Genomic DNA, 24,075 nt, shown 5'->3' with positions numbered 1-24,075 from the left:
CACTATCACAGTACTCAAATCATTAGCTGGGTTCTAGTTTTTACTAGCAGTTTCTTTAGTTACTTTTTCCCATTGCATTTGTACATTTAATTATAGATTATATATTCTCTTTGAATAGATAGTTGTGTATTTAACTGAATGGATGAGATCAAATAATTTGAATAAGTTTTGCAGATTTTTTAAAAACCTACTTTCAAAATTTGGCTCTAACAACGTGACGCATAAAAAACCAAAATGCAGCCCCACTTTTCCTCTAATGCCGGTAGCTTTAATCTGGACGTGGTGCCAACAGGAGTTGTCCCCACCCTAGGAGTTGTTTGTTATTGCCAGGCGTGCTCCTCCTCCTCGTGCCTGGTGCCAGCTTTATGTTCATGCTGGTATGGTATGCTTTATGGATTGGTTTTCCGGTTTGCTTGCCGGCAGAGCTGCCCGGTGGCAGCGAGTGCGGCGTGGGGAAGGGCAGTGTTGCTCTGCCTGGAGCTGGGGCTGCCCTGCACTGCTTCCCCCCGAGCCTGGAGCTGGCCTCGGTGTGCCCCTGGCCGCAGCTGAACGGGCAGTTGCTGAGTGTCTTTGTGGTTTGGGTTTGTGTGTTGGTTTGGGGAGGAGTTCTCCCCTCCTCAGGTTGAACAAGTGAAGCATGATTAGTGTAGAATTTGAAAAATCATGTTCCCATTTCTCTTCCGGTTCCATGAAATTAAAATCCAAACCCACCGTAGAGGTTAAAGACAGTGACGTGTACAGCGCTGTAACAGCTCACCAGACTCTAGAGCAGAGCTTTGTACTGGAGCTCAGGGACTGGAGTAACTTGAATTTAGCTAACCTGGGGGGACCCTGGGCTCTCCTTGCCCCCCTGAGGCTTCAGCAGTGCAGGTACAGCTGGGCAGGAGTTCCTGCTGCTTTTTGATTAGAATTGCTATGGGAAAGACTAGCTACAATCCAAAGGCAAATATTATTTAATCTTTGCGACTTTTGATCTACAAGTAAGAACAAGGTGCAATCAGTGTTTAATAGAAAATAGTTGCAATATTATCTGAATGTATTTGTGAGATAAAATACTTAGCCATTGGAACAAATTTAGGAATGGAGATTTTTTTTCTTCATCAGTTTTTGTATTGTACTAAAGAATGTGATGCTAACAGCATCTTTAGGAAAATTCTTGTGGGTTTTGTTTGCTTCTTTGATTTTTCACCTTTGAAAGATATGTATTTTCAATTACATCAATAGAAACTTAAGATAACCCTTTTTAGTACATGCTTTGTGTCCTGAAGTATTTTCTGATTTGTGTCTCATTAAAATGAGATGGTAACTGTATTATATAGACTGAAAAAAAATTACTGTGCTTTATACTGATAATATTCAGAAAGGCTTTTTTTTTTTCTAAAGTACAAAAGTGTGCTGTGATACTTTTAATAGCTGTAATTCATAGACTTTTCTATTATTTATTTTCTTCACTAAATGAAAAGTGATGGATTCTCTAAAACCCAGAAATGTCCATGGGTCATGCATTTACCTAGAAATATGCGGCTGGACAGGAAAGAGAGAAACTCTGCACTCCATATTTTGTTATATTTTTACAAAAATAATTTTTTTCTTTGTCTAATGCTTAATTCTCGTAGTTTTCAATTGCTGTCTAAATGTTATTACAAGAAAAAAAGTCTGAGTCTTTGTTGAAGATTCTTGCCTTCATTTTCTATATTAGTAAGACTAATTCCTTACAAACAGACCCACTTGTGCTGAACCTCCTCCCACTGGAAACACAACCTTTGAGTTGTCTCCAACATAAATCTCAGATGATCATATACGACCTAAAGGCCTGAGGTTTAGATGAGGAAAATTCATCTGCAGCTAAACAAAATATTTACTATCTGTGAGGGTTTTAAAAAAAATCTTACTTAATTGCTGACAGTTAATTTATATAGGAATAGGAGGTGCAGGTGATTGGTCAGGTTTATTATTAATACTTTGAGCTATATCTCTAAATGCTTTTTAAAATCAGTTAATAAAATTGAGCTTGCTTGCTGGAAACTGAATTAGTTTCCTCTAGTGGCTAATTTGAGCTGTGTGTTTATTGAGTGATACTTTTTAGATGTGTTAATTTTTTTCTTTTTTTTTCCCAGTGTAGTTGCAGACATCTTGGTTCTTGTTTTTGTTCAGAAAGCCAGAAATAGGAAGGAAAGGAAAAAGCAAGCTGTTGGCAGGTTTATCACTGAGTGGTTTTTAGCCTGTTCTGCCATGTTTTTGTCTCTTCATATCCCTTGTCTTTTAAATACAAATCAAAATGATCAAAATTTTCATGAGTTTTACTTTAATACTTGAATGTATTGTGAAAATGTACTTATGCCTGTGGGGGGAATATGCTTTCTATAATAACTTGTATTAACACCTTCCTTTAGAGAAGTTTATTTAATGTGCTGTCTACATAGAGATTTAGTCTTTTTCCTTAATTTTTAAAATGTCTTTTCACTATTTCTTCAGTAGACAATCAGCTACGATCCTTGCCTGCACAGAGGATTTAAATCAACAGCAAATTGCTGAAGAATTGCACTTCAAGTGGTCTCAAGACAGGAGAAGCAGGTCTTCACTATAATGGAAGAGGCCAGGAGTTCAAAGAATGGAAATCATGACCCAAGGAAGTCTGTCCGTCTTGTCTGTGAGGAAGGCAAAACAGTCAAAGTTACAATTAATCAAAATTATAAATATAATAGAAATGACAAATCTGTGAAGGATGTCGGGAGAAGTTCTCCAAGTGGGAATAGCAGCAGAAAAAGTAAACAAAATGATGTTTGTTCTGAAAAACAAGGAGAAAATAAATCATGCAAAGTAAATAGTTGTATTCCTGGAACTAAAGATTTGGGATCAAACGTTCAGGATCGAAGTCATGGAAAAGCTAAAAAATTTTCTAATTTATCATCAGCAATGGAAAACCTGAAACAGACAAAAGCCCAACCAGTGGGAGAGAACGCTCCAGGCTCCCACGTGTCAGGGAATGGGGTCAGTATGGAAAGCTTAACAGCTACTCAGAAAGGGAAACTGGTGCTGGAAAATCCAGTGGGAGTTCATACTTTGAAGACTAGTGTTGATCAGGCTGGTGATCCTGGTAAGACTGCTGCAGATCAAAGAAAAATGGAACATAAGCCTGATGACTTCAGTGAGTATTAGTTAACACTGCCTTATTCCGTTTTCTTCTGGTGCAATTGCTGACAGTCTGAAATGGGCTTTGAAATGTTTCTGTTCGTGTTATTTTTTCACATGTACAAAGTTGCTGGTTGCATTTAGAGAGAACATGATGTTCATACAAGCATATTGCTTAGAGAACAAGAGATTATGATAATAGCTGTCCTTTTTTCTTATGCCTAAGACCTAAACATCTTTGTAAGCTACTTAATGTGCGTGGGTTTTAGGCAATTTTGTGAATATAGTGTCTTAGGAAGGGGGAACCCTTCCTAATATCATTGCCACTCAGGGAAATGCCAGTTATTACTGCTTTTCAGAAAGGTCCGGGGGGAAATGGGCAAGAAAAGTTCCTATTATAGGTAGAGGGGAAATATTTACTTATTTTCTGTGACCGTTGTGCTCTTTTTGTTACCAAAAATGTTTAGAGCAGGCTTTGGCAAGTGCCTTTTTGATTTAGGGAGCTCTGGAATATCTGTCATCCATCAGTGGTTACCCTTATAAATGTGCATTTCTTTCAGGTTTTTCAGTGTCAAAATTAAATATATTGATCAAGCTTTGTCTCACCAGGTTAATTCCATAGCTCAGGATTTGTCATTCTTCTTTAGAATGCTTTTTGTCTTTAATGAAAATGCTGTTTTAAGATGCCAGCCAGTGTAGACCTTCTGTTTGAAGTATTTCCCACAGCTACAGCAGTTGCTTGTATGGAAATACAAGGAAAATAACAAAGTGTGTGGTTTTTTAAGCTGTCTTAATAGTGTTTAACAGGAAAAACAAGTTCAAGTGGCAGCATCCTGTGATCAGTCAGCTCTTTGTAGACCACCATTATGTACTGTGGGGACCATCTGTCACTGAGAAACCAGGACTTGAAAACTTACTCAGCTTTGATTCCTTGCTAGTCTGGGGGCACTGATCTCATTTGAAAGGAAAGCAAAAGGAAAAGAAAAGACAAAGCGCAAATAACCCCCACTTTTGCTTATGTAAAAGCGACTGGAACAATTTGCTGTAGATGTTTGCAGAGATGAGTGGCCTGTGACCAATGCATAGGCATGTGGAGGAACTGGCCCTGTGGCACTGGGCTGAGTTTGGGAGCAGCAGCGTGGCAGAGCTCAGTGGCTGCTGCCTGTGGGCGAGAGGTGTCACGGAGCGTTCAGGTGTGACTCCAGCAGCTTCCAGGCTGAGGGCTGGCATTGCCTGCTGCTCTGTAGGGTCATTTGGGTGAACGTCTTTGAGGCAGTTCTCTTACTTCCTTAACAAAATGTGTTGTGTACAATAATTTTATGCCTAATATTTATTGTTTCTTTTACAGTAGGGCACCGGGATCTTGTTTACTCTGTTCTGGATGGCAAAACCCTTTCTTGCTTTGAACAATTTATGAGACTGTGAATTTGACTGAAACACAGAATTAATCTGCCTTTTTATTTTGTGTTTTTGACAGAACTCTTAGTAGCAGATTAGTCTCTGAAGTCCTTTTAAAATACTGGTTAACATACTGGAACGATTTTAATGTTTAAGGTGATCTTGGCCAGTGCATAAAAAACTGGAATGTAGCTCTAATTTGTGTCTGGTTCTTAGCTGCTCTGTACTCTAATTTTCACTTTTCCTGTCCTTGAATTACTCTGAAGAAAGTAACTGTTTCTTGCTTTAGGTAAAATAAAGAATTCTGAATCAACAAAAGAACACGCATTGGAAGCGGATTATTTAGAAAACACTGGTGTTATTGATGAATCTAATCTGACAGTTGAACAGCAACTAGGATTGAAACAAGCTGAAGAACGTCTGGAAAGAGATTATATCTCCCGACTTGAAAAAGTAGGTTGGGTTATTTATCAGATAAAAAAGAAAATGTGTGTCCTCTTTCATTATCATCACCATATTTCTGGTTGGGTGGTATTTCGACTACAGCCTGCTGCCTCTCTTTCTTTCTTCTTAATAACAAGTCACTTTCTGATCTAAGATATTGTCTCCAGTAGCTGACTGGTTGTTCCTCATGGCAGATGATATGGATTGGAAACTTAGTGTTCCTTTTGTGGCACATGTAGCCTTTGCCGAACAGTATTTTTTATTTTTTCTAGAGCTGAAGGTTTATTGTTCCAGTATTTAAATTCGTTTAGGATCTCTGCTTTTTGAGTAGCAGTAGGATATTAGCTTAATGTTGGAGCAGCAGTGATTCCCATGGCCTTTCCTTAAGAATTGGTCCATGAGGTGTTCCCAGCTCTGTATGTTTTGCAGATGATAATACCTAAGGAATGATACTTTGCTGTGATATTATTTAGTTGGAAGTTATTTATTCCATTTCTCTAACATTTTGTGATCTCTGAATTATTGTCATTTTAGCTTTTCTGTATCCTCTTCCAAGTCAATATCTTTTACATTTATAGTCAGCATTCTGTTGCATTTCCTACCTCTTCAACAAAAGTGTGTATATTTCTGCCCCCACAAGGACCCCTGCTGAAGAATACTTGGCACATGCTTCTAGGTACAAGTGCTCTGAGGACAGTTCTCTCAGCAGTTTTGCTCCCACCTTACTGTTCTTTATTTAGATACTATTTATGGTCTCCTTTTGAGACTGATACTATGACAAGTGACAAAGACTGTAAAATTCAAATGCAACGTCTGCTGCTGCTTCTTCAAGAGCTATGACTGATCTTTAAAAAAAGCAGACCTAAGACTGGGTTAGTGCAATTGTTTGTAGCAGATCAGGTTGTCACCTCTGACCTGTTTTTTCCCTATGTGCTTATTAAAAATGTATTACAGTATTTTTCTGAATGCTAATTCTGACTGGTGTCTAATTCCTTGGCTCATCTTATTTAGCCCTTTAAAGATATTCTTAAGTTTCTCTCTCCTGATGATCTGAAACCTTCCCATTTTCTGTGAGTTCTTTCAAATACAGCTGGCTCTTTTATAGATTAACTCCTTGAGTATCCAAGGACAAATTTCATGAGACCTGGCTTATTTGGGTGCATCTATCTTACACAAGTAGTGGTCTGTAACTTTTCTGTCTTGTTATTTTGAGGTTTTGCCCTTTTCATTGGAGTTAAGCATAATTTGATGATTTTAAAAGTCTTCACAATAAAGGCAAAATAGAAGTTATTACATGATTCAGCCTTTCTGGCAACATCTACTAGCATAATACTGCAGACCAGTATTGTAAAGAAACACAACATTTTTCAAAAATACTTTTACTGCTGATACTCACTTTATTATGAAAGAATGGTAAAATATTTTTATCTACTTCAGTCAGCAGGCATCAAATACTTGAATCTGCCCATGTTACCAGGTGTAACTGTCTGTAGGTTGTTTTCCATATGGATGTTTAATTTCATCTTACTAGGTACCTGTCTTAGAGAAAATAGGGTTAAAGAGAATTGGTAATTAAAGCAATATTTTAAATTGATATTTACTCTGTAGTTAGAGAGTATCAGACTGTTTTTTTTTCCAAAAGCAAAAGGTCAAACTCGGTAAGTGGTAAGTGGAAAAACTTGCCCAAATTTAACAGTGGTTTAGGTCTCTATATGGTAAGTCAAATTTGTTTAACTGATCTGTGGTCCACCTCAGTGTCTTAAAATGGTGTTCATTCATTGTTGTGTCACTTTTTAAACATCTGGTGTTTTCAGTATACTTTTTGGGTTTAGTTAATTTAGATGTATTAAAATTTGGACGAAAATGTCAAAGTAGTTTTTTTCTCTCCCAGTTATTGGAAGAGTCTAACAGATCTGGAGAAAAATGAAAGTGTTTTATTTTTAAACCGTTTTGTCTCTGCAGTGAACTTTTCAAAAGGTTTCCCATCTCAGAAGCTGTGATCTGTTAGAGCAAGAAGATACAATTGCAGGATGAGACAGATAAAGTGGGGTATTTGGGAACAGCCCCTTCTCTTTGTGGAGTCCTTTCTGCCTTTGAGTCCAGCAGGTCTTAATGGTTTCCTGGTGTCCCCTCGTGGGCCCTGGGAAAACAGGTTCCCTTCTTCCCCATCATCTCTGGATGTTTGGCTGCTTGCACACTTGGGGATGTCCCAGGCGGCCACTCTGCATTTGTGTACTCCATCTCTGCCAGCCTGTGTGTACAAAAAGGTGCTTGTTCTGCAAGAGTCTCCAATTCTGAGCATTTCAGAGCATCCCTCAGAGTGGAATAGCATCAGCCCTTGCTGGAGGATCCCACCTTGGCCGAGCACAGGGATTGGGAAGTGGCTCTGTTCCCGCAGGCTACCTGGCCACACCCTTTCTAGCCACACCTTTTCTAGCAGGGCAGAGCCGCTGCAGACACAGCAGCAGAGCAGGACGTGGCAGAGCTGCTGCCATTTCCTCATCAGAGAAAGGTGGGGAGATGCTGAGATTTAGCCAGTGATTAAAAGCTTCACCTGACAGGGGAATGGCTTACTGGTCTTTAGGTCAGCCTTAAGAAGCATAAACTCTTCAGTCTTAATCTTACTTCACTAAATTTACTGAGAAATGTAATATTCAAGTCATCTCACTTCCCTCACTCTCCCCACTTGTCATACAGGTAAAAATCCATTTCTGCTTGTTTCTTGAAGATTGCTTAATGTTTGCAAAGCACCTTTACATTAAAAGTGTTACATAATAGTCAAATAAAGTTTATTAATCAAAGAATTCAGTTTTTCAGGCATTACTGGTAGAAATATTTGTTTTAATCTATGAAAATTTTTCCTCAGCGTTCCCCAGAATACACCAACTGTCAGTATCTATGCAAGCTCTGCTTAGTCCACATTGAAAATATCCAGGGAGCCCACAAGCATATTAAGGAAAAGCGTCATAAGAAAAATATAATGGTAAGTTAGCAAAATTATGGTTGTTTTTTTTTTCTTTTTTATATTCCTCTTTTTTATTTTATTTTTGAAATCTAAATTTTTTTGTTGTATGGTTTGTTCTTTTTTGATCATGTTCATTTAGGTGAAAGTTTGTGTGCTGAGCAGAGATCCACAAATTTCTCTTTTCTGTTTAAGAGGAAGGGCTTTGTCCAGGCAGAGAGGAAAGGACAGTTTTGGTCACTGCTTCTGAATTAGTATCTCTGAGTAGTGAGCAGTTCATCATACTTTTAGTAACAGAATGCAAGATAACTTAGGTGAGAAATATATATTACACAAAAGTATATTCAGTTTTTCTATTCTCTGAAAATAATGCCATTGGTAGCAAGACCTCCAGGGACTGGAGGTGGGGTTGGGGATGTTGTTTTTATGTTTTTTTTTACTTTGGCTGACTTGTGAAGTTTAGAAGAGTTACAGGATGAAAGGATCAGTTAATTCATCATCACCCTGGGTTTATTAATGTACTTAATATGAAAAACAGTTCTAAGGCTTACAAAGAGAGAGTGAGTTTCCTTATCAGATACCATGGTGCTATGGTTTGCTCTGAAGAACTGTTACATGTAAGAAATCCAATAAAAGATGCACAGATTTTCTTGCCAGCCCATTTTTGTAAATGCTGATGATGAGCTACAGATTACCCAGCATGTTGGATTTTGTGATTTAGATGGTTAAAATTACTCTTTCTATAACCATTCCCTGAAATTCAGTCAAATTACTTTCACATGTTTCCATGGATTTCTTGCCATACTTCTGTTTTTCATTAATGCTCTAATTCTAAAATGTGTGCAAGTCATCACCTGGAAGACTCCAAATGCCATAAATCCATTAAATCTCAGAAAGTAACATTTTTACATTATGGTCAGTGATTATTTGTAAAGGATTCTGGTTCTCTCGCTGTCTCCTAAATTGCATCATGCTTAAAAAAATGAGCCAGCCCTATGATTGATCTATAAATGCTTCCTTACCATGCTTTTCATCTGGGCATGAAGATGAGAATTGAGCAATGAGGTTTCTTTAGCACTGAATGGAATTCTGGAGGACAAGGAGCAGTTTCACTTTATAACACTTAACCTAGATAGCTTTATGTGCAGCATCATGGTGATACCTATGTAACTGTCTTAAATGTTACTGCATAAAATGTTCCTGTTTACAGCTCTGTGAGATACATGACAATCAAATAAGCTCAGCAGCAGCTGTGGTTTCCCAACTCAAGAAAAATCCTAACATGGTGACATAAAAAAAAAATCCCATACTACTTTAAAAATGCTCATATTCTTTCTTACACTTCATTTGTTCAGATAAGAACAGAAGAGTTGAGAGATGCAGCCTAGAACTAAAGAAACATTTTCATACTGTACTGTGTTTTCCTAGTGCATATTTATTTTATAGTTATTATTTATTTCAGTAATATCTTTCATGTAGTTGATGAATTCATGAAACAAGGGGTTGTTGTACTGAGTCCCAGACGACTTGATGCATCTGACACCTTCTTGCTGTTGGATTGGGTGCACTAAACCCAGTACTTTCTGGAACCAGCTGTTTAAGCAGTAATGGGACTCAACTTTTAAAATTCCCTTGGAGCTAGGAATACTTTTTCTGCCTCTGATAACTTTCCTTCAAGTACAGTCCACTCTGAAAAAATCCATGTGACTTTTCCAGCTCTGTTACTTTTATGATGTAGGAACAATTACAGCTTTTTATTTTCTTGGATGAATTCTGCTTCAGAACTGTCAGAAAATGTGGTTCAGGAATGGAATATAGAAGATTCCCTCTCCAGTTGCCAGCTGTGAAATGACATTTTCTGTTTTAAACACTGACCATCTGCTCTCATTCCTGGGACCACACTATTGTATTTGCCAGTTAGGCCAGGCAGAGTTCCTCCCTTTGGAAGTGCTTGCTCAGGACACAAGCAGCAAACAGGGTGTTCCAATACAGCAGTAAGAGGTAGCCTTTTCCTCTTAAAATACCAGTCTTTAATGACATCATCCACCAATTATTCAGGAAAAGCAAGAAGAAAACGAGCTGCGGGCGCTCCCGCCGCCCTCATCTGCACAGTTGGCTGCTCTGAGTTTCACTCTCATCGAGGCAGCGAATGAGCAAGGCATCTCAGATGAGGACTTCAGAATTCGGCAAGAGATTGTAAATGAGATGGAGAAAATCATTCAACAGCCCTTACCAGGTATTCATAATATTCTCCATTTGCTTTAGGTGAAATTTGTTCATTATTTTTATATATATTTTTGATACCTTCATTAATGGTGAATGAGTGCATTTGGGGTTAAATTATCTTGATAGTGTACAATATTAATGTATACAGACTTTTTAAAAGAATTAACAAATATACAAAAAGAGGAGAATATGATTGTGTTTATTTGTCCTTCTTTTTGATGTGTTTATTGATCCTCTTTAAAGTGGTGGGATAAGATAACAAGAAGGCTAATATTTGACAGTTGCTTCTTTGCATTGATTTCCCATTAGCTCTGATAGTTAATGCACTTGGAGTTTGAAACCAGATTTTCGGAGATGCAGTGATGTTGACTTTGTGCTGACAGTGGTTCGGTGTTCAGTGCATCTGAACAGAAGAAAATATGAATCTCATTGCCAAAAAAAGTCTTAAATTATAAATTTCATCTATGTTGGACTCGGGTGTTGTTCCATATGGTCCATTTGTTTTAGAAATACTTTTTTCCCTTTGCTCTATAATAATACAGCTGTAAGAAAGATTTTTGTATGTGCAGGATGATCAGCTTTAGTTTTAGATGCTCTGTGAAGTATCTGCTTAAACATAAGGTGCTGAATAGAAAAGGGGTTTGTAGGGTGGAGATTTGCTAATCTTAATCTGTTTGCTCTAAGTAAGTGGCTCCTAGTGCAAACTTCTGTTCTGGCACTCCAGGGGCTTTTCCACTGATAGTGGGAAGCATAAGACAAAGCTTTTTCACATAACATTTTCTACATAAATGCTCAGGAAAAGTATTGTTACTTTGTCTGGCTGACTTGTTTGGACTGATGAGCTTCTGTGGAGGTGTAGGAGTAGTGGAAGGGGAGTCTGTAATAGTAAATGACAGTTCGTTATTCTCCTTTTCTAAGCCTGCTGTGTTTTAATGAATGTGTTTTCCTAAGTTGTAAATTCAGAAAAATTTAATTCGTGAACTGTGTAGAAAACATCTGATCTTCTGGCATGATTTTCTCTTGAGCTCACATTAGAACTATGCAAAAATTCTTACTACTATGATAAGCCATTGGAAGGAATTGCAGGTTGTTATTATTATTAACCATACAGACTTTGATTCTGAGAGGGCTGGTTTCTCAGCAGTGAAAATAGGCTTGAAGTATGTGTAAGATCTATTTTCTCTTTTAAGAGTAGTTTTGCTGATGTTTTTGATTGAATGAGTTTGGTCAGAACACAGATAAAGGAAGATATACAAGAAGAACCCTCTTTGCTGTGAGGGTGGTTGGACACTGGCACAGGTTGCCTGGAGAGGTTGTGGTCTCTCCATCCGTGCAGATTTTCAAAACCCAACTGGACACAGTCTGGGCAACCTGCTCGAGGTGACCCTGCTTGAGCAGGTGTTGGATTTGGGAAGGATTGAGAACACTCTCATTTTTCAGCTGATTTAAGTATGGGAGACCCTAATTTCTATTACAGGAAAGTTTTCATCTGCAAAAATTTCATCATGACTTGGGATAAATTATTGTTTATGGAATGGCATAACATTTCTCATATTATTGCTGAGTAGGTACTTCCTAGTTAGTTTAGTTCTGTTCTGCATCTTTGCAGGTAACTGCATTAACTAAAACACTGACTGGACACTGTACTCTGTGCCTTGGATTATATTGAAGTTATGCTTTGATATGTATTTTGCAAGGAGCTGTGTGTTGGAACTTGATGATGGCATCAACAGATTGGTGCCTCATACAGAAGTCTGTGAGGCATCAAAGAATTTTATAATTGGCTAAGAGCTGCAGTGAAATCAAGCTGTAGTTAACAAAAGCTGTTACATAAAATCCTACACTGAGATGATGACAGTTATTGTTACTTAATATTTAATTTTATATTAAAAACAAACAGAACTATTGCAAAAAATCTTTAAAACAACTTGAACATTTGGTGGTTACAGTATTTGAATTATTTGTTTTCATGTGATGCTGTGGTATGGAAATGCCTACCCCTCACAAGACTGAGAAAGGGGTTCAGTGTTCATTAATCTGGGAGTGCCACTTGTGAGGTGCAGTATCTAAAGCAAGATATGCATCATCCAGTAAAGAAAAATTTTACTAACTGTTAAATAACGATGTTTCTCTCTCTCTCCAGACTGTTCCCTGAGGATGTATGGCTCCTGTTTAACTAGATTTGCGTTTAAGACCAGCGATGTTAACATTGATATCAAATTCCCCCCTAAGGTGTGTAGATATTATCTTGTATTAACTAAGACTGGTCTTTAAATCAAGCCCATCCACATTTATTTCTATTCCATTGCCTTCATCTTCTTTTGGGGCACATGATGTTAGAATAGCAAAAAAGCATCTAATCTTAGATTTGATGTCAGCCGTGTTGTGGAGGAAGTTTTCATTGCTCTTTAGATAACTTTAATTCTTGAGGGTTTTTTTGTTTTGTTTGGACAGCCTTATGCTAGGCTCTTTCTAAATTTTTTTTGAGTAAGCACTGAAGCAGTATGAAAATACTTGGCTTGGCTAAGTGTGCTTCCATGAGCACAAGATTCAGACTGTAAGCTCTTGTAGGATTCCTCCCTCCACTTTTAAAATTTGGGCTAAAAGTGACATTCTTTAGATAATGGAATTGTTGGTTCATGTTTACTGATATTAGCAGCACATTCTTGATAGACACTCAACTGCTGCACTTGCACGTGTTTCAAAATGATAACATTTAAAAACTCCTGGGAAAGTCCTGACATAAAATTCTTTATTGCTGTCCATTTCTAGTAGTATTCATTGACAGTGAAATTGTTGAATATACGGCAAGTGCTCTTATTTATCCTGTTAATGCAGAACTAGAACAGAAGTGTTCACTTAGCCTTTAGTGTAGGCTAAAGGAAAGCTGGCTGTGAGGTTTACTGGTACCTGTTTTCATGGTGTAGACAGGTACAGTTAACTTATTAATACTGTCAAATTATTTCACTTTTTTGAAGGACACAGTTACTAGTTGTGCAACCCAATTAGTTTGAAATAAAATGTAAAGTAAAATATTAGTCTAAATAAGTCAACCTGCTCTAATTTTGTCATTGTAGATGAGTCAACCAGATGTTCTGATCCAGGTGCTTGAGATCTTGAAGAACAGTGGTGAGTTTTAGTTGCATCTCATTTCTATTTAACATTCCATCTGCTGCTTAGTTGTTTTTATGCTTAAATTTTCTGTAAACTTAGAAAACTTGATGGGTTTTCAACCAAAGTATCTGGGCTGTTTTTATGAATGTGATTTTTATGAACACCATTGCTTGTGTGAATGAGAGATGAGAAGCTACAGCGAGAGAATGCTCCAGTTCAGGTTGCTAGAATTTGGGGCAGTAGTGTCAGATGCCAGAGCAAAATGTTTTAACCTCTTGTAGGATGAATTATAAGAGGTAAACTCAAAAGCTGCTTTCCAGTTGCATATGTGCATGACTAAGATCTATTCCAAGACTTCTAAAACTTGCAGCCTCATGGTTCTGTCAGGAGCACAGCCTGGCTGTCTGATACTGGTGGTGAGCATTAAAAGTAACCAGAAAATATTGGTATTGCTTAGCTACGCTGCACTTGAGTTGTTCTGAAAAATCATCGTATAAATATAATAATTTTAAAGACAAAATTGGGAAAACTGTAAGAAACTTTGAAACAAAGTGTGGTTTTTTTCTCCTTCTTTGCTTAGCTGTCTACTCAGATGTGGAGTCGGATTTCCATGCCAAAGTTCCTGTTGTCTTTTGCAAAGATGTTAAAAGGTATGTGTGACTGAAAAAAGTTTTTAATGAGCTACTGTGCTTGTTCATAGTAGCTGCTTGCCTGCACTCCTGACAAGAAGTATTACTGTAACATTCAGCTAACATTTGTATTAAAAGGGAATTGCTCATACACAGAAATGTAATCTAGAAAGAAAGCTACTTTTGTTTTTGCGCTACACAGAACTCACTGGGTGTAGGAATCTTACATTACCTTTTAATTAACTGGGGGAAAAGTGGAGTGGTTTTCAGTTATTTAAATTTTTTGCCAGCAGTTTTATGCCAAGGCTTTAAAAACATTTTATAAGATACACATTGCCAGAAAGGACACATCATCTGACAGTTTCAGTAAATTCCTAAGAAGTGGTAACCTCCAAAAAGAAACATGATCTCTTGACTGGCCAGAGGTACGGACTGAAACTCTGGGGAAGTAAATGCAACAAGAGTGGGCTTGTCTTTTCCTGTGTTTGTAACAGAACAGAAATAATTGTTCTGAGAAGCTAAAGGAAAGTTTTTAGAGAAGCTGTTTTGTGGGTTTACTTTAATGTGACTCTTAATGTGCTGTGGTCTGGGTTATTAATTAATTTATTAATTTAAGTCTTTGGGATGTAGACAATTTACCTGGCAATTGAATTGTGCAAGATAATGTAGTCAAGTAAGGGCAGAACTTAAGAGCAAATTCTTAATGCTGTTTTGTATTTGTCACTGTAATGAAGTTCTGTAAGTTCTAGATGCAGTCAATAAGCTAATAGTAGAGAAAATGTAATTATATTTTGTAGCTTTTTGTTTAAAAAATTCAGGTTCTTACATAGGGAGACACTGGTGGATGTTTTTATTACAGTGGGTGTGATGCCCTACCTCCCCCTGCCCCAAGCATCATCTATATCACAAAGTGATAATCCTTTATCTGTTCTGCATTTGTGATTGCAGTGGTTTGACATGCAAAGTAAGTGCTAGGAATGATGTGGCTTGCCTTACAACTGACCTGCTGGCTGCACTTGGTAAACTGGAGCCTGTCCTGATTCCCTTGGTTTTGGCTTTCCGCTACTGGGCTAGAGTAAGTTATTTAATTATCCTCAATACTTCTTTTTATGCACTGTGTACAATGTACTGTGTAATGTACCATGAATGTGTTTGTGGAAAGGACTTCATGCCACTGCTTCACCCCACCTCCATGTGTGAGATGCCACTGTACAATAGCACATTTCAGCGTTGACTGAAATTCTAGATGGCAGCATAAATATGTCCCACAATCACAGAATGTGGTGAAACTGAAAAGAATAATATAAGATAGTATTCCTTAATGCACTGTATGAATTGCTAGTTTGTATTCTGTCTGTATGTGACATGGTATGACCACTGCAGTTTCTGAGATACAGCATTTTGTATTTCACTCTGGTATGTTTCTCACATTTCTTTAGTTTTGTCCTTTTGTAATAGATTGTAAACTGAAATTCTGGTATTACATCAGAAAAGTAATTATTTCTTCTCTTACAGCTCTGTCACATTGACTGTCAGGCTGAAGGTGGAATTCCCTCATATTCCTTTGCCTTAATGGTGATATTTTTTCTTCAACAAAGAAAACCACGTATTTTACCATCCTATTTGGGCAATTGGGTAAGTGATTTTGTTATATAGTAACTTCATTATTAAATTGTTGGCATTAATTCTATGTTCTGCAACCTCATAAAAATGCAGAATTTGCCAAAGAAAATGATAAATAAAATGCATTGGTACTTCATGCTCACACAGATGATGCTTGATGATTCTGAAGGCTTTTTTAAAAGGCACTTCTAGCAGGCTGTATAGTTGTCATCTGTGTTTTGGAGAAAAGGCAATTATTTTCTTCTTTATTTCTCTGAATTTCTGTCTCTGACATCTGTTAATCTTGAGGGGTATGAATACCACAGTAGTCAATGTTGCATTTGCTGAAAACTGTTGGTTGTATGTATTATACACAGTCTTGTTTCAGAGCCACTTTAATTATTGTTAGATTGAAGGCTTTGATTCAAAGAGGCCAGATGACCACCAGCTGAAAGGGGTGGAAGATGAAGAATTTGTAAGGTGGGAGTACAAACCACCCACAAATGGTGCAGCAAAAAACTCTGTTGGAGGAGAAAGCAAAGCTAAAGTTGAACAACAAAAAGGTGGCGGCAAGAAGGCAACAAGCTCAGAAGTGGACAACCAAAGCAATGCAAAAGAGAAACATGGGATTGTAAGTCCTGACTTTATTTAATTGAAAACCATTTGCTATCTCTCATTCCTATTTTTTTTTATTTTTAAACATTGATGTTGGGTGGAATCAGGACAAAAAAAAGGGGGAATGAGAGATAGCAAATGGTCTTGTGTCTTTGTTTTTCAGTCTCTCTTAGCATTCAAAACCCCTCACCAAGTTTCACTGGGGCAACTGTGGTTGGAACTTTTGAAGTTTTACACACTGGAGTTTGCTTTGGAGGAATATGTCATCAGCATACGGGTACAAGAGCTCTTAACCAGAGAGAATAAAAACTGGCCTAAGAGGCGAATAGCCATTGAAGGTAGGCTATTAACCCTTCCCGCTTCTGTAGTCATCCTGCATTAGCATCTTTATTTACTTAACTTGCAAATCTGTTACAAGAACCTGGACAATAAGTCTTTTAAATATATATTTTGTCAACTATTTAGTCTCTTTAAACAAGTTTTCTCCGTCTAAAAGGCAGGGAAAGTCATTGAGTTATAGAGCAATATGTGGCATTCTGAATTGACCTTAAGAACAGAGAAATTGGGTATTTGAGGAAGGCTAAAAACCATGTAAGGTGATATTTTTATAAAAGCATGAATAATGACTTTTGAACACTTTCTAGAGATGTTGCTGAAGTGGCTTATCTGTAACACTTGAGGCGATGGAGAGGACAAAGAGAATCATACAGACAGAGAATGGGGTACAGAGGTACATTGAAGGATGAGTCAATAAGGTACAAGAAGGAGAAGGAAAGTAGAACTTATAAACAAGCAATGAATTCTCGAGGCACAGGTTGAGTAGTGGATGTTGAGATCACTCCTGTGACTTTTAGTTTCCTCTCCCAGTACTTTTCTTCAATCACATTTAGCTAGAATGTAGAAAAAGTAAGGAAGTGTTTATTCAGCATGTGGGAACGTAAGGTGGCAGGACAAATCACTGAGGAAGAAATGAGAAATAATTTCAAAAAACCAGATTGTATTCTGGTTCTGACTCCTGCTGTTACTGGGCTAATTGTGTTGTTGTTTGCTTTATGTTTTTTTACTTCTCATTTTTGCCTTTTTTTTTTTTTTTTTTTTCCAATGTTAAGTTTGTAGCTGATGTTATGAAGTAACAGAATCTCAGTTTGGTACTATCTTCCAGGCAAACTTATAGCAACTATGCAGGAGCTCTTTTTGCTTGGAAAACATGTTTGATCTAGAAATCGTTAGGAAGGACTAAGAATGGATCCTGGTGAGATTGGTTCACACAATCCTTACATCCTTAATGTTACTCTTAGACAAATGACTTCCTTAAGGGAAATGAAAATCCTTCTTCAGTGGAGGAAAAAAGGTTCTGGCTAGCATCTATGTTTTGCCTTTGTATATTTGTTGTAATTTCTAGTTTAGAAATTGGCCATTATATAATGGTGCAATATACCCACAGTTTTAAAGTAACACTGTTTAGAATTGTTTATGATAGTCAGCCATTCGTGGCTGCACATGGGTATGTTTTATGTGGAAGAATTCTGAAAAAACTTGTGGGTCTTTCATTCTCTAAGTATATCCAGATACAATTCTGGATTATAAGAATCTCCTTAACTGCCCTGTAATAACTTAGAGATTTCAACTGCTTTGTGAAATGTGGAAGTTAAAGATTACTAATTAAATTGTTCTTTTTCTTCCCAGATCCTTTTGCACTAAAGAGGAATGTTGCACGAAGTCTAAATAGCCAGATGGTATTTGAGTACATCCTGGAGCGATTTAGGACAGCATATAAATATTTTGCATGTCCACAAAGTAAAGATGGGATTAAATCCAAGCCAGATACCAAGAAAAAAGAAAAAGGGAAAATGAATAATAAGAAATCCACAAGATCTGAAGAGCCTGTAGCAAACTGTTGCCTTCCACAAGGGGAAAATGTTGTAGATAAAGAAGTTACAGGAAGTGGATGTAACATACCAGAGAATGAAGTTGAATGTAATAAAGTGGTAGAAGCTGTAGCCAAAAGATGTACTTCAGAGAACATGGACCCTTTGCTCCTTTCAGCATTGGACTCTAGCTATGATGAAGACAAAGAAGATGCTTTATCCCTTATTTCCAACGAATGCTGTGAATTAAAGGAAAAATCACCTAAAGAAAGGGATGATTTAGAAATTTCAGTGTGTCTAACTGAGGGTGAGCTCAGCCACCACTGTAACTGCAGTGCACATCAGCCTGATGACACAAATTCCAGTAATGAGTTTTCTGATGCTGAAAGTAGGCAGAGTTTGGTACCGGAGCTGTCTCCACACACGAAGTGCACTGGCACCCCAGCTACCTCGGCCAGCTGCAAAGCAATGCTGGAAACCCAGGATCTCAAAGAGGAAGGCAGACTCTCAACAGAAGAAATGCATTATGTGTTTGATAAGTTTATTTTTACTTCAGGAAAGGTAAGCAGTGCTGGTCATGTATCACTGGGCCATTACTTTGAAGTCATTAAATCTGAGAGTGGATGGATGGCAGGATTGCCACGGTGACTGTTTTACTCTGGGTTATGGATGGGAGCTCTGGCCTTTGTAGAGTACCTGTTATTCAGGACTGGAAACAGCACCCTGTGTGACATCTGCATTAAAGGCTCTGTTTCCCTCATGTTAAGCTTTTTGATTTCCACACAAAAAATCTGGTTATTTGTGAGTTATTTCTGCCTTTCCTCTCCCACTTTCTTGTAGAACTTCCAGGTGCTGTTAGGCACTATGAGAACTAAATGCGGCTTGTTGAGAGGTGTTCCACTCTCTCTGTTATTGTTCATATGTTAAATGTTCTTGGTTGCTTGGAAATGTTAGGTCTCCTGAACTCTCTTAAGTGCACAAATAGAATTTTCCTTTTTTTTTCCCAAAAAAGCCACCAACTATAGTATGCAGCATCTGCAAACGGGATGGACATTCAAAAAATGATTGCCCAGAGGATTTCAAGAAAATTGACCTCAAACCACTACCACCAATGACAGACAGATTTCGGGAAATACTTGATATAGTGTGTAAAAGATGTTTTGGTAAGTTCAAAAAGTGTTTGTGCTCCACTTTAGACTATGCTCTGTAACCTGGAAGAATTAAAAACTCTAGGGTTAAATTACTTATTTACAATTATTCACAATTCAGTAGGAAGAAGCTCTTCCAGGTGCCCTAGGCTTCAAATGGATCAATATTTTAATTTTCAGATAATCCATGGCTGTGATAACTTAAAACAGATTTGAGAAACTGATGTTACATGGGATTTTTCACTGGGTTTGTAAAAAGCTACTGGTGTTCCCAGGAATCAGGCTCTGGTCAAAACTAATTTTTTGTACTTATCAAATTCTGTGGCATCTTTTGGGGGTGATGTGGTGGGCTAATGTTGGCTGGATGCCAGGTGTCCACCAGGCCACTTTGTGGTTGAAAAATTGGATATCTTGAAATAAAATCCAGAAGACTCTAATGATATAAAAAGAAAAATCACAGATTTAAGCAAAGCAAACACAACAAAAAAACCCCCATCCAATATTTTAATTAGCTGAAAAAGATTCTTGAGGTGCGGAATGTCATGTCTGACTGTGTTTAAATTTGTTTTTACTTAGATGAATTATCCCCTCCTTTATCTGAGCAACAAAACAGAGAGCAAATACTGGCAAGTTTGGAGAGATTCATTCGAAAAGAGTATAATGGTATGTAACCTTAGGTAGTGATTCTTGAGAATGCTTTCTTCAGTCATGTTGTCCAGAGCATAAAGATGTGGTTTGTCTCATTTTACTTTCCTTGCTTGAAGCAGGGGCATCTCTTTTCCTTCCATTTGTAAAGCTGACTTGCAGACTTCAACATGGAACACCTCTTTATGCTATTCCATGGAGTGGAGGAAGAGCTGCCAGAGTAGTAATGCAAGCACAGGACTGCTCCAGTCAGGCCAAGAAGAAAGTTTGCTTGGGTCTAGTGTTAGCTTTGGTCGTGGGCCAAGGACATTTGTTGCCTGGTCACCAGTGCTTGAATATCTTAGAAATCCTAATGAGTTTATCTTCACATCCCTTACATAAAACAAGCAAAAGAGTCTTACTACAGTGATGGAAGTCAAGGCACAGAGATGCCAAGTGATTTTTTATAAGAGGTGTAAAACAGTGCTAGAGCCAGGTACCAATCCCAGGTCTCCTGAATTCCAGTCCATGGAAGGCTGTTCTGCTGCAGCTGACCTGTGATCAAGGAATTGGGAATTCCATCCACTGGCTGTGCCTCCACTTACTGGCAGCAGCTGAGGATTGAGACCTGTTACAAAGCCTTGACCTTGAAAGACTTAAGGTTTCCAATTCTATTAAAGTTTAGGAAAAAAGTTGTGAATAGGTGTTAGATCTATTTTCTTAGCATTAATTTCAGTTGAACAGATCAATGTATTCTTTGCAGTTAGGAAAGAATTTGTTTTAACAACATAATTTTGCCATCCAAGAATGAAAATACTTAGTAACATCGCGTTTCAAACAAAAATGTAACCAAAGTAATTGGGAAAGAATGTTCCATAAAGTACTGTAATCTTACGGCTTGTGTCTTCGTGAAGAGTATGTTATAATTACAAAAATTCATTGACCAAAGTTACCCAGTCATAGGAGAAATATGCAACCTAGATAAACTCTGAATGGAACCAGAAATATTACTTTGGCTACCCTAGGAGTAGCTCTGCCTTATCTGTGGGGTAAAGCTGTACTGGTGACTGGGTTTGCACATTATTTTGATTTATTGAAAGCAGGAAAATGCAGTTGCATAGCACAAAACATTGCATCACATTTAGAGATGCCATTTAATGATTGTAGTAACTGTAACGTACTTCAGTCATAAAAAAATACATAAAATAAGTCTTAATCTAGCCTTACTTTCTGTAGATAACTTCTGAAGTGTTGTGCTTCCTCCTTTATCAAAGCTGAGGTCTTTGAAGTGACAGCGTAAACTCTCTCTTTAAGCTCATTTTTATGGGCACCTGCACATTGCAGTTAAGCAATATTTAATACTAAACACTTACAATTCAACTGTAAAAGAAATTACATTTTTGTCTTTTCTTTTGATCAGACAAAGCTAGGCTTTGCTTGTTTGGCTCTTCAAAGAATGGATTTGGATTTCGGGACAGTGATCTAGATATCTGCATGACATTGGAAGGTCATGAAAATGCAGAGGTGAGAGTTTTGAAATTGATAAAATCCGCTATTTTAAATTCAAGGATTTTTTAAGGTTTTTAAATTCAGTTAAGATTTCTGTACAGAAAAGGTAGGATTGGCTAGTTGCAGATTGGCTTGTTGCACTCTGCACAACTGAAGCAAGAGCCAGCCTATTTTACTTTCAATGCCTTGTAGACACACAGTGTATTGTAGATGTCCACACAGAGCATATGAGTTCATGTAAATTCATATGCTGGCTTAATTCTTGCTCCTTTTTGTACATAGACTTTTTATCTTTGAAATAAATGTGATAGTAAATGTGCTCGTTGGAATAGGATCCATGTTTTAACATCTGAAGCTGTGATCTTTGTTTTTCCTAGAAATTAAACTGTAAAGAAATAATAGAAGGTTTGGCAAAAGTTCTTAAGAAGCATCCAGGTAGGTGCTTTAAATTATTACTTGTTTTGCAGTTAGATTTTCTATAAATGTTGTTAATGGAAATGTTTTATGTACTAAAGTGTTGCTTCCCCAGGTTTGAGGAACATCTTGCCTATAACAACAGCCAAAGTGCCTATAGTAAAGTTTGAACACAGGCGGAGTGGCTTGGAAGGAGATATCAGTTTGTACAATACACTGGTGAGCATCTGCCCGTGTCCTTTTGTGTTCAAAGAAAGCTTTTCATTCTTTCTATCTCACCCAAATAACCATTTGAGGGAATAATTTTGAAACCAGAATGAAAATGTTTTTATGTGTTTGAGTTTTTCCTCTACATTATTTAAATTCAGTGGCCTACACCCCCAGCCTGACCCGGGTAGCTGTGTATGACCTGATGGCAGAGCGGGGTACAGCACAGGAAGTCTTGTTTTGGGGATACTTCTGAAAAGCCACTACATCCACTGTGGCCTGTGTGCTATCATGAATAGTACAGCTCATTCCAGCTTTCACCTAACGCTGTGAAATTGCACAGTTTCTTACATAATTGGCTCACCCTGACACCAGTTTAATTTTTTTCCCCTTTTTCCAGGCACAGCATAACACAAGGATGCTGGCTACCTACGCAGCTATTGATCCTAGGGTGCAATATCTGGGCTACACAATGAAAGTCTTTGCAAAGGTAATATAAAAAGAAGGTACTTATTTGTACAATACAGTGTTTTCTGCTGCAGCCACTGAGTTTGCCTTTTGCCAGTACCAACTGGAACGGAGACAGTAAAATGGTGTTGATAGGAAGTACAGTTTCTTAAGCTTACTGTGCTCCATCAGACTGTGTGTGTCAAAATCAAATCCTGATGCTTTCTGCTATCTGTTGGAAAATTTTTGTGTAAGAGAAAGCTGATGAGAGGAAAACTTTCCTTTTTTTCTTCAATTTCAACCCAGCTTCAATTATAACAAACAAAAAAACCCGCCCAAACCCCAAGCAAAACTGGAAAAATTGGTAACTGTAAGATATAGAGGCATGTGGATGTGCATGGGCTTCCCAAGTTTTCATATCTGGGGCCAGCCCAGAGATTACTGCTGCTTTCTTCTGGCACGCTTGCCTTGTTTGGCTTAGTATAAAAGTCAGGAGTAGGTAGGAGTGGGGTGATGAATGAATGCCTGAGTCTCAATGTGCCTAGGACATACACTTGACTTTAAAAGTTTGGAAATGTCAGATCTCCTGCATCTTTTGTTGTGATATTCTATCAAAATGTTGTATTATACAGCCTTTGATAATTGAAACGTGGTGGTGCTTTTTGTTCAAGCCGCAGTATTAAATACAGCATATCCAAAGAAAGCCTAGTGGGACTGGGGCAAATAAAAAATGGCTTATAGAGATGGTGAATCGTGCTACCAGATGTTCATGCAATAAAATACATCAAGATGAATAAAATAACTTTGTGCCAGAATGGAATTGACACGTTCATTATACTGTCACTGAGCCTAGCAATTATTTTTTTTCTTGATGTGGTCCCAGCAGTGCATAATATTGCCATGTCTCTTCTGTGTCCAGATTAAAAATGCCATGTATTGATAATAATGAATCTTACATTTTTTTGGTAGCACCACATACTATTGTGCATGTTCTAAAAACAGTACTGCAAAGATGAAATATTTAAGTTGTGGGATATACACTCCTGAATGTAAATGTATGGAAGTGACTTCATAGCTATACAAATACTGTTTTTAAGCAAAATGCCTCCTCCTTTGTTTGCATTGGCAGAAACCCCAGGAACAGCTGTCACTGCTGCTGCTAATGTGAAAGTAATTTGCGAATCCCTGTTTTTTCCAGCCCTAGGAGGTTAAAAATGCCTTTTTTGATATGACACAGGCTCGAAACACAGCATAGCTTAGAAGCAGGTGCTGTGGAAAGGTTATACTGTAATGAGATACTCAAGCATAGTAAGGTAATTCTCTGATCAGAGTCACAGAAAGGCTTGGATTGGAGGGGACCTTGAGCTCATCTGGTTCCAACTCCCTGAGTTGGTCAGGGATGTTTGTTTTGCACTGTGTTGTGCAGGCTGCACCATGGTTTAATTAGGTATGTGTATGTTTGCTAGCAAAATGCCACCTATGGCCTGCACTGCCAGTACAACATGGAAATACTTGCTGTTAATTAATTATTTTTTTAAAAGGGGAGAACCAAAATAATAAGGAATCGTAGAAAGAGCTCTTGCAGTATGAATTAAGGAAAATTAAATTTTATGGTATTGAAACCTGGGATTTATATTTTGGGAGTTTAGATTTGGGTTTTTTTTTTCAGTTTGGCACATTATAAAATTTTTTAAAGTGTTTTGGCTATGAAAAGCTTTTCTGTTTTTATGTTAGAC

General features: G+C 37.7%; 2 protein-coding genes across 8 annotated transcripts in view; one reads left to right on the top strand and one right to left on the bottom strand.

Annotated features, from left to right (window-relative positions):
* Nucleotides 1–21,427, bottom strand: part of SCP2 (sterol carrier protein 2) — a 155,416-nt gene extending 133,989 nt beyond the window's left edge. Inside the window, exon 1 of the mRNA XM_068198776.1 lies at nucleotides 21,420–21,427. The gene's annotated coding sequence lies outside the window, so the exon portion shown is untranslated. The remainder of the gene's footprint in view (nucleotides 1–21,419) is intronic.
* The window catches only part of TUT4 (terminal uridylyl transferase 4), a 45,146-nt gene that overhangs the window by 5,792 nt on the left and 15,279 nt on the right, over nucleotides 1–24,075 (top strand). For 6 of the 7 annotated variants that reach the window (XM_068198767.1, XM_068198766.1, XM_068198763.1 and 3 more), the window contains exons 2-19: nucleotides 2,476–3,148; nucleotides 4,820–4,983; nucleotides 7,841–7,957; nucleotides 9,995–10,172; nucleotides 12,306–12,394; nucleotides 13,240–13,291; nucleotides 13,857–13,926; nucleotides 14,854–14,980; nucleotides 15,421–15,540; nucleotides 15,917–16,138; nucleotides 16,286–16,460; nucleotides 17,809–18,551; nucleotides 19,003–19,153; nucleotides 19,715–19,801; nucleotides 21,183–21,286; nucleotides 21,649–21,706; nucleotides 21,801–21,904; nucleotides 22,293–22,382. In XM_068198767.1, the coding sequence (XP_068054868.1) occupies nucleotides 2,587–3,148; nucleotides 4,820–4,983; nucleotides 7,841–7,957; nucleotides 9,995–10,172; nucleotides 12,306–12,394; nucleotides 13,240–13,291; nucleotides 13,857–13,926; nucleotides 14,854–14,980; nucleotides 15,421–15,540; nucleotides 15,917–16,138; nucleotides 16,286–16,460; nucleotides 17,809–18,551; nucleotides 19,003–19,153; nucleotides 19,715–19,801; nucleotides 21,183–21,286; nucleotides 21,649–21,706; nucleotides 21,801–21,904; nucleotides 22,293–22,382 (3,213 nt within the window). In that variant the 5' untranslated portion in view covers nucleotides 2,476–2,586. The remainder of the gene's footprint in view (nucleotides 1–2,475; nucleotides 3,149–4,819; nucleotides 4,984–7,840; nucleotides 7,958–9,994; nucleotides 10,173–12,305; nucleotides 12,395–13,239; nucleotides 13,292–13,856; nucleotides 13,927–14,853; nucleotides 14,981–15,420; nucleotides 15,541–15,916; nucleotides 16,139–16,285; nucleotides 16,461–17,808; nucleotides 18,552–19,002; nucleotides 19,154–19,714; nucleotides 19,802–21,182; nucleotides 21,287–21,648; nucleotides 21,707–21,800; nucleotides 21,905–22,292; nucleotides 22,383–24,075) is intronic. The other variant, XM_068198764.1, reaches the window with a different exon arrangement.

Source organism: Anomalospiza imberbis, chromosome 9 (assembly GCF_031753505.1).
Source record: "Anomalospiza imberbis isolate Cuckoo-Finch-1a 21T00152 chromosome 9, ASM3175350v1, whole genome shotgun sequence".
Taxonomy (NCBI): Eukaryota; Metazoa; Chordata; class Aves; order Passeriformes; family Viduidae; genus Anomalospiza; species Anomalospiza imberbis.
This window is presented reverse-complemented; position numbering and strand designations above follow the sequence as displayed.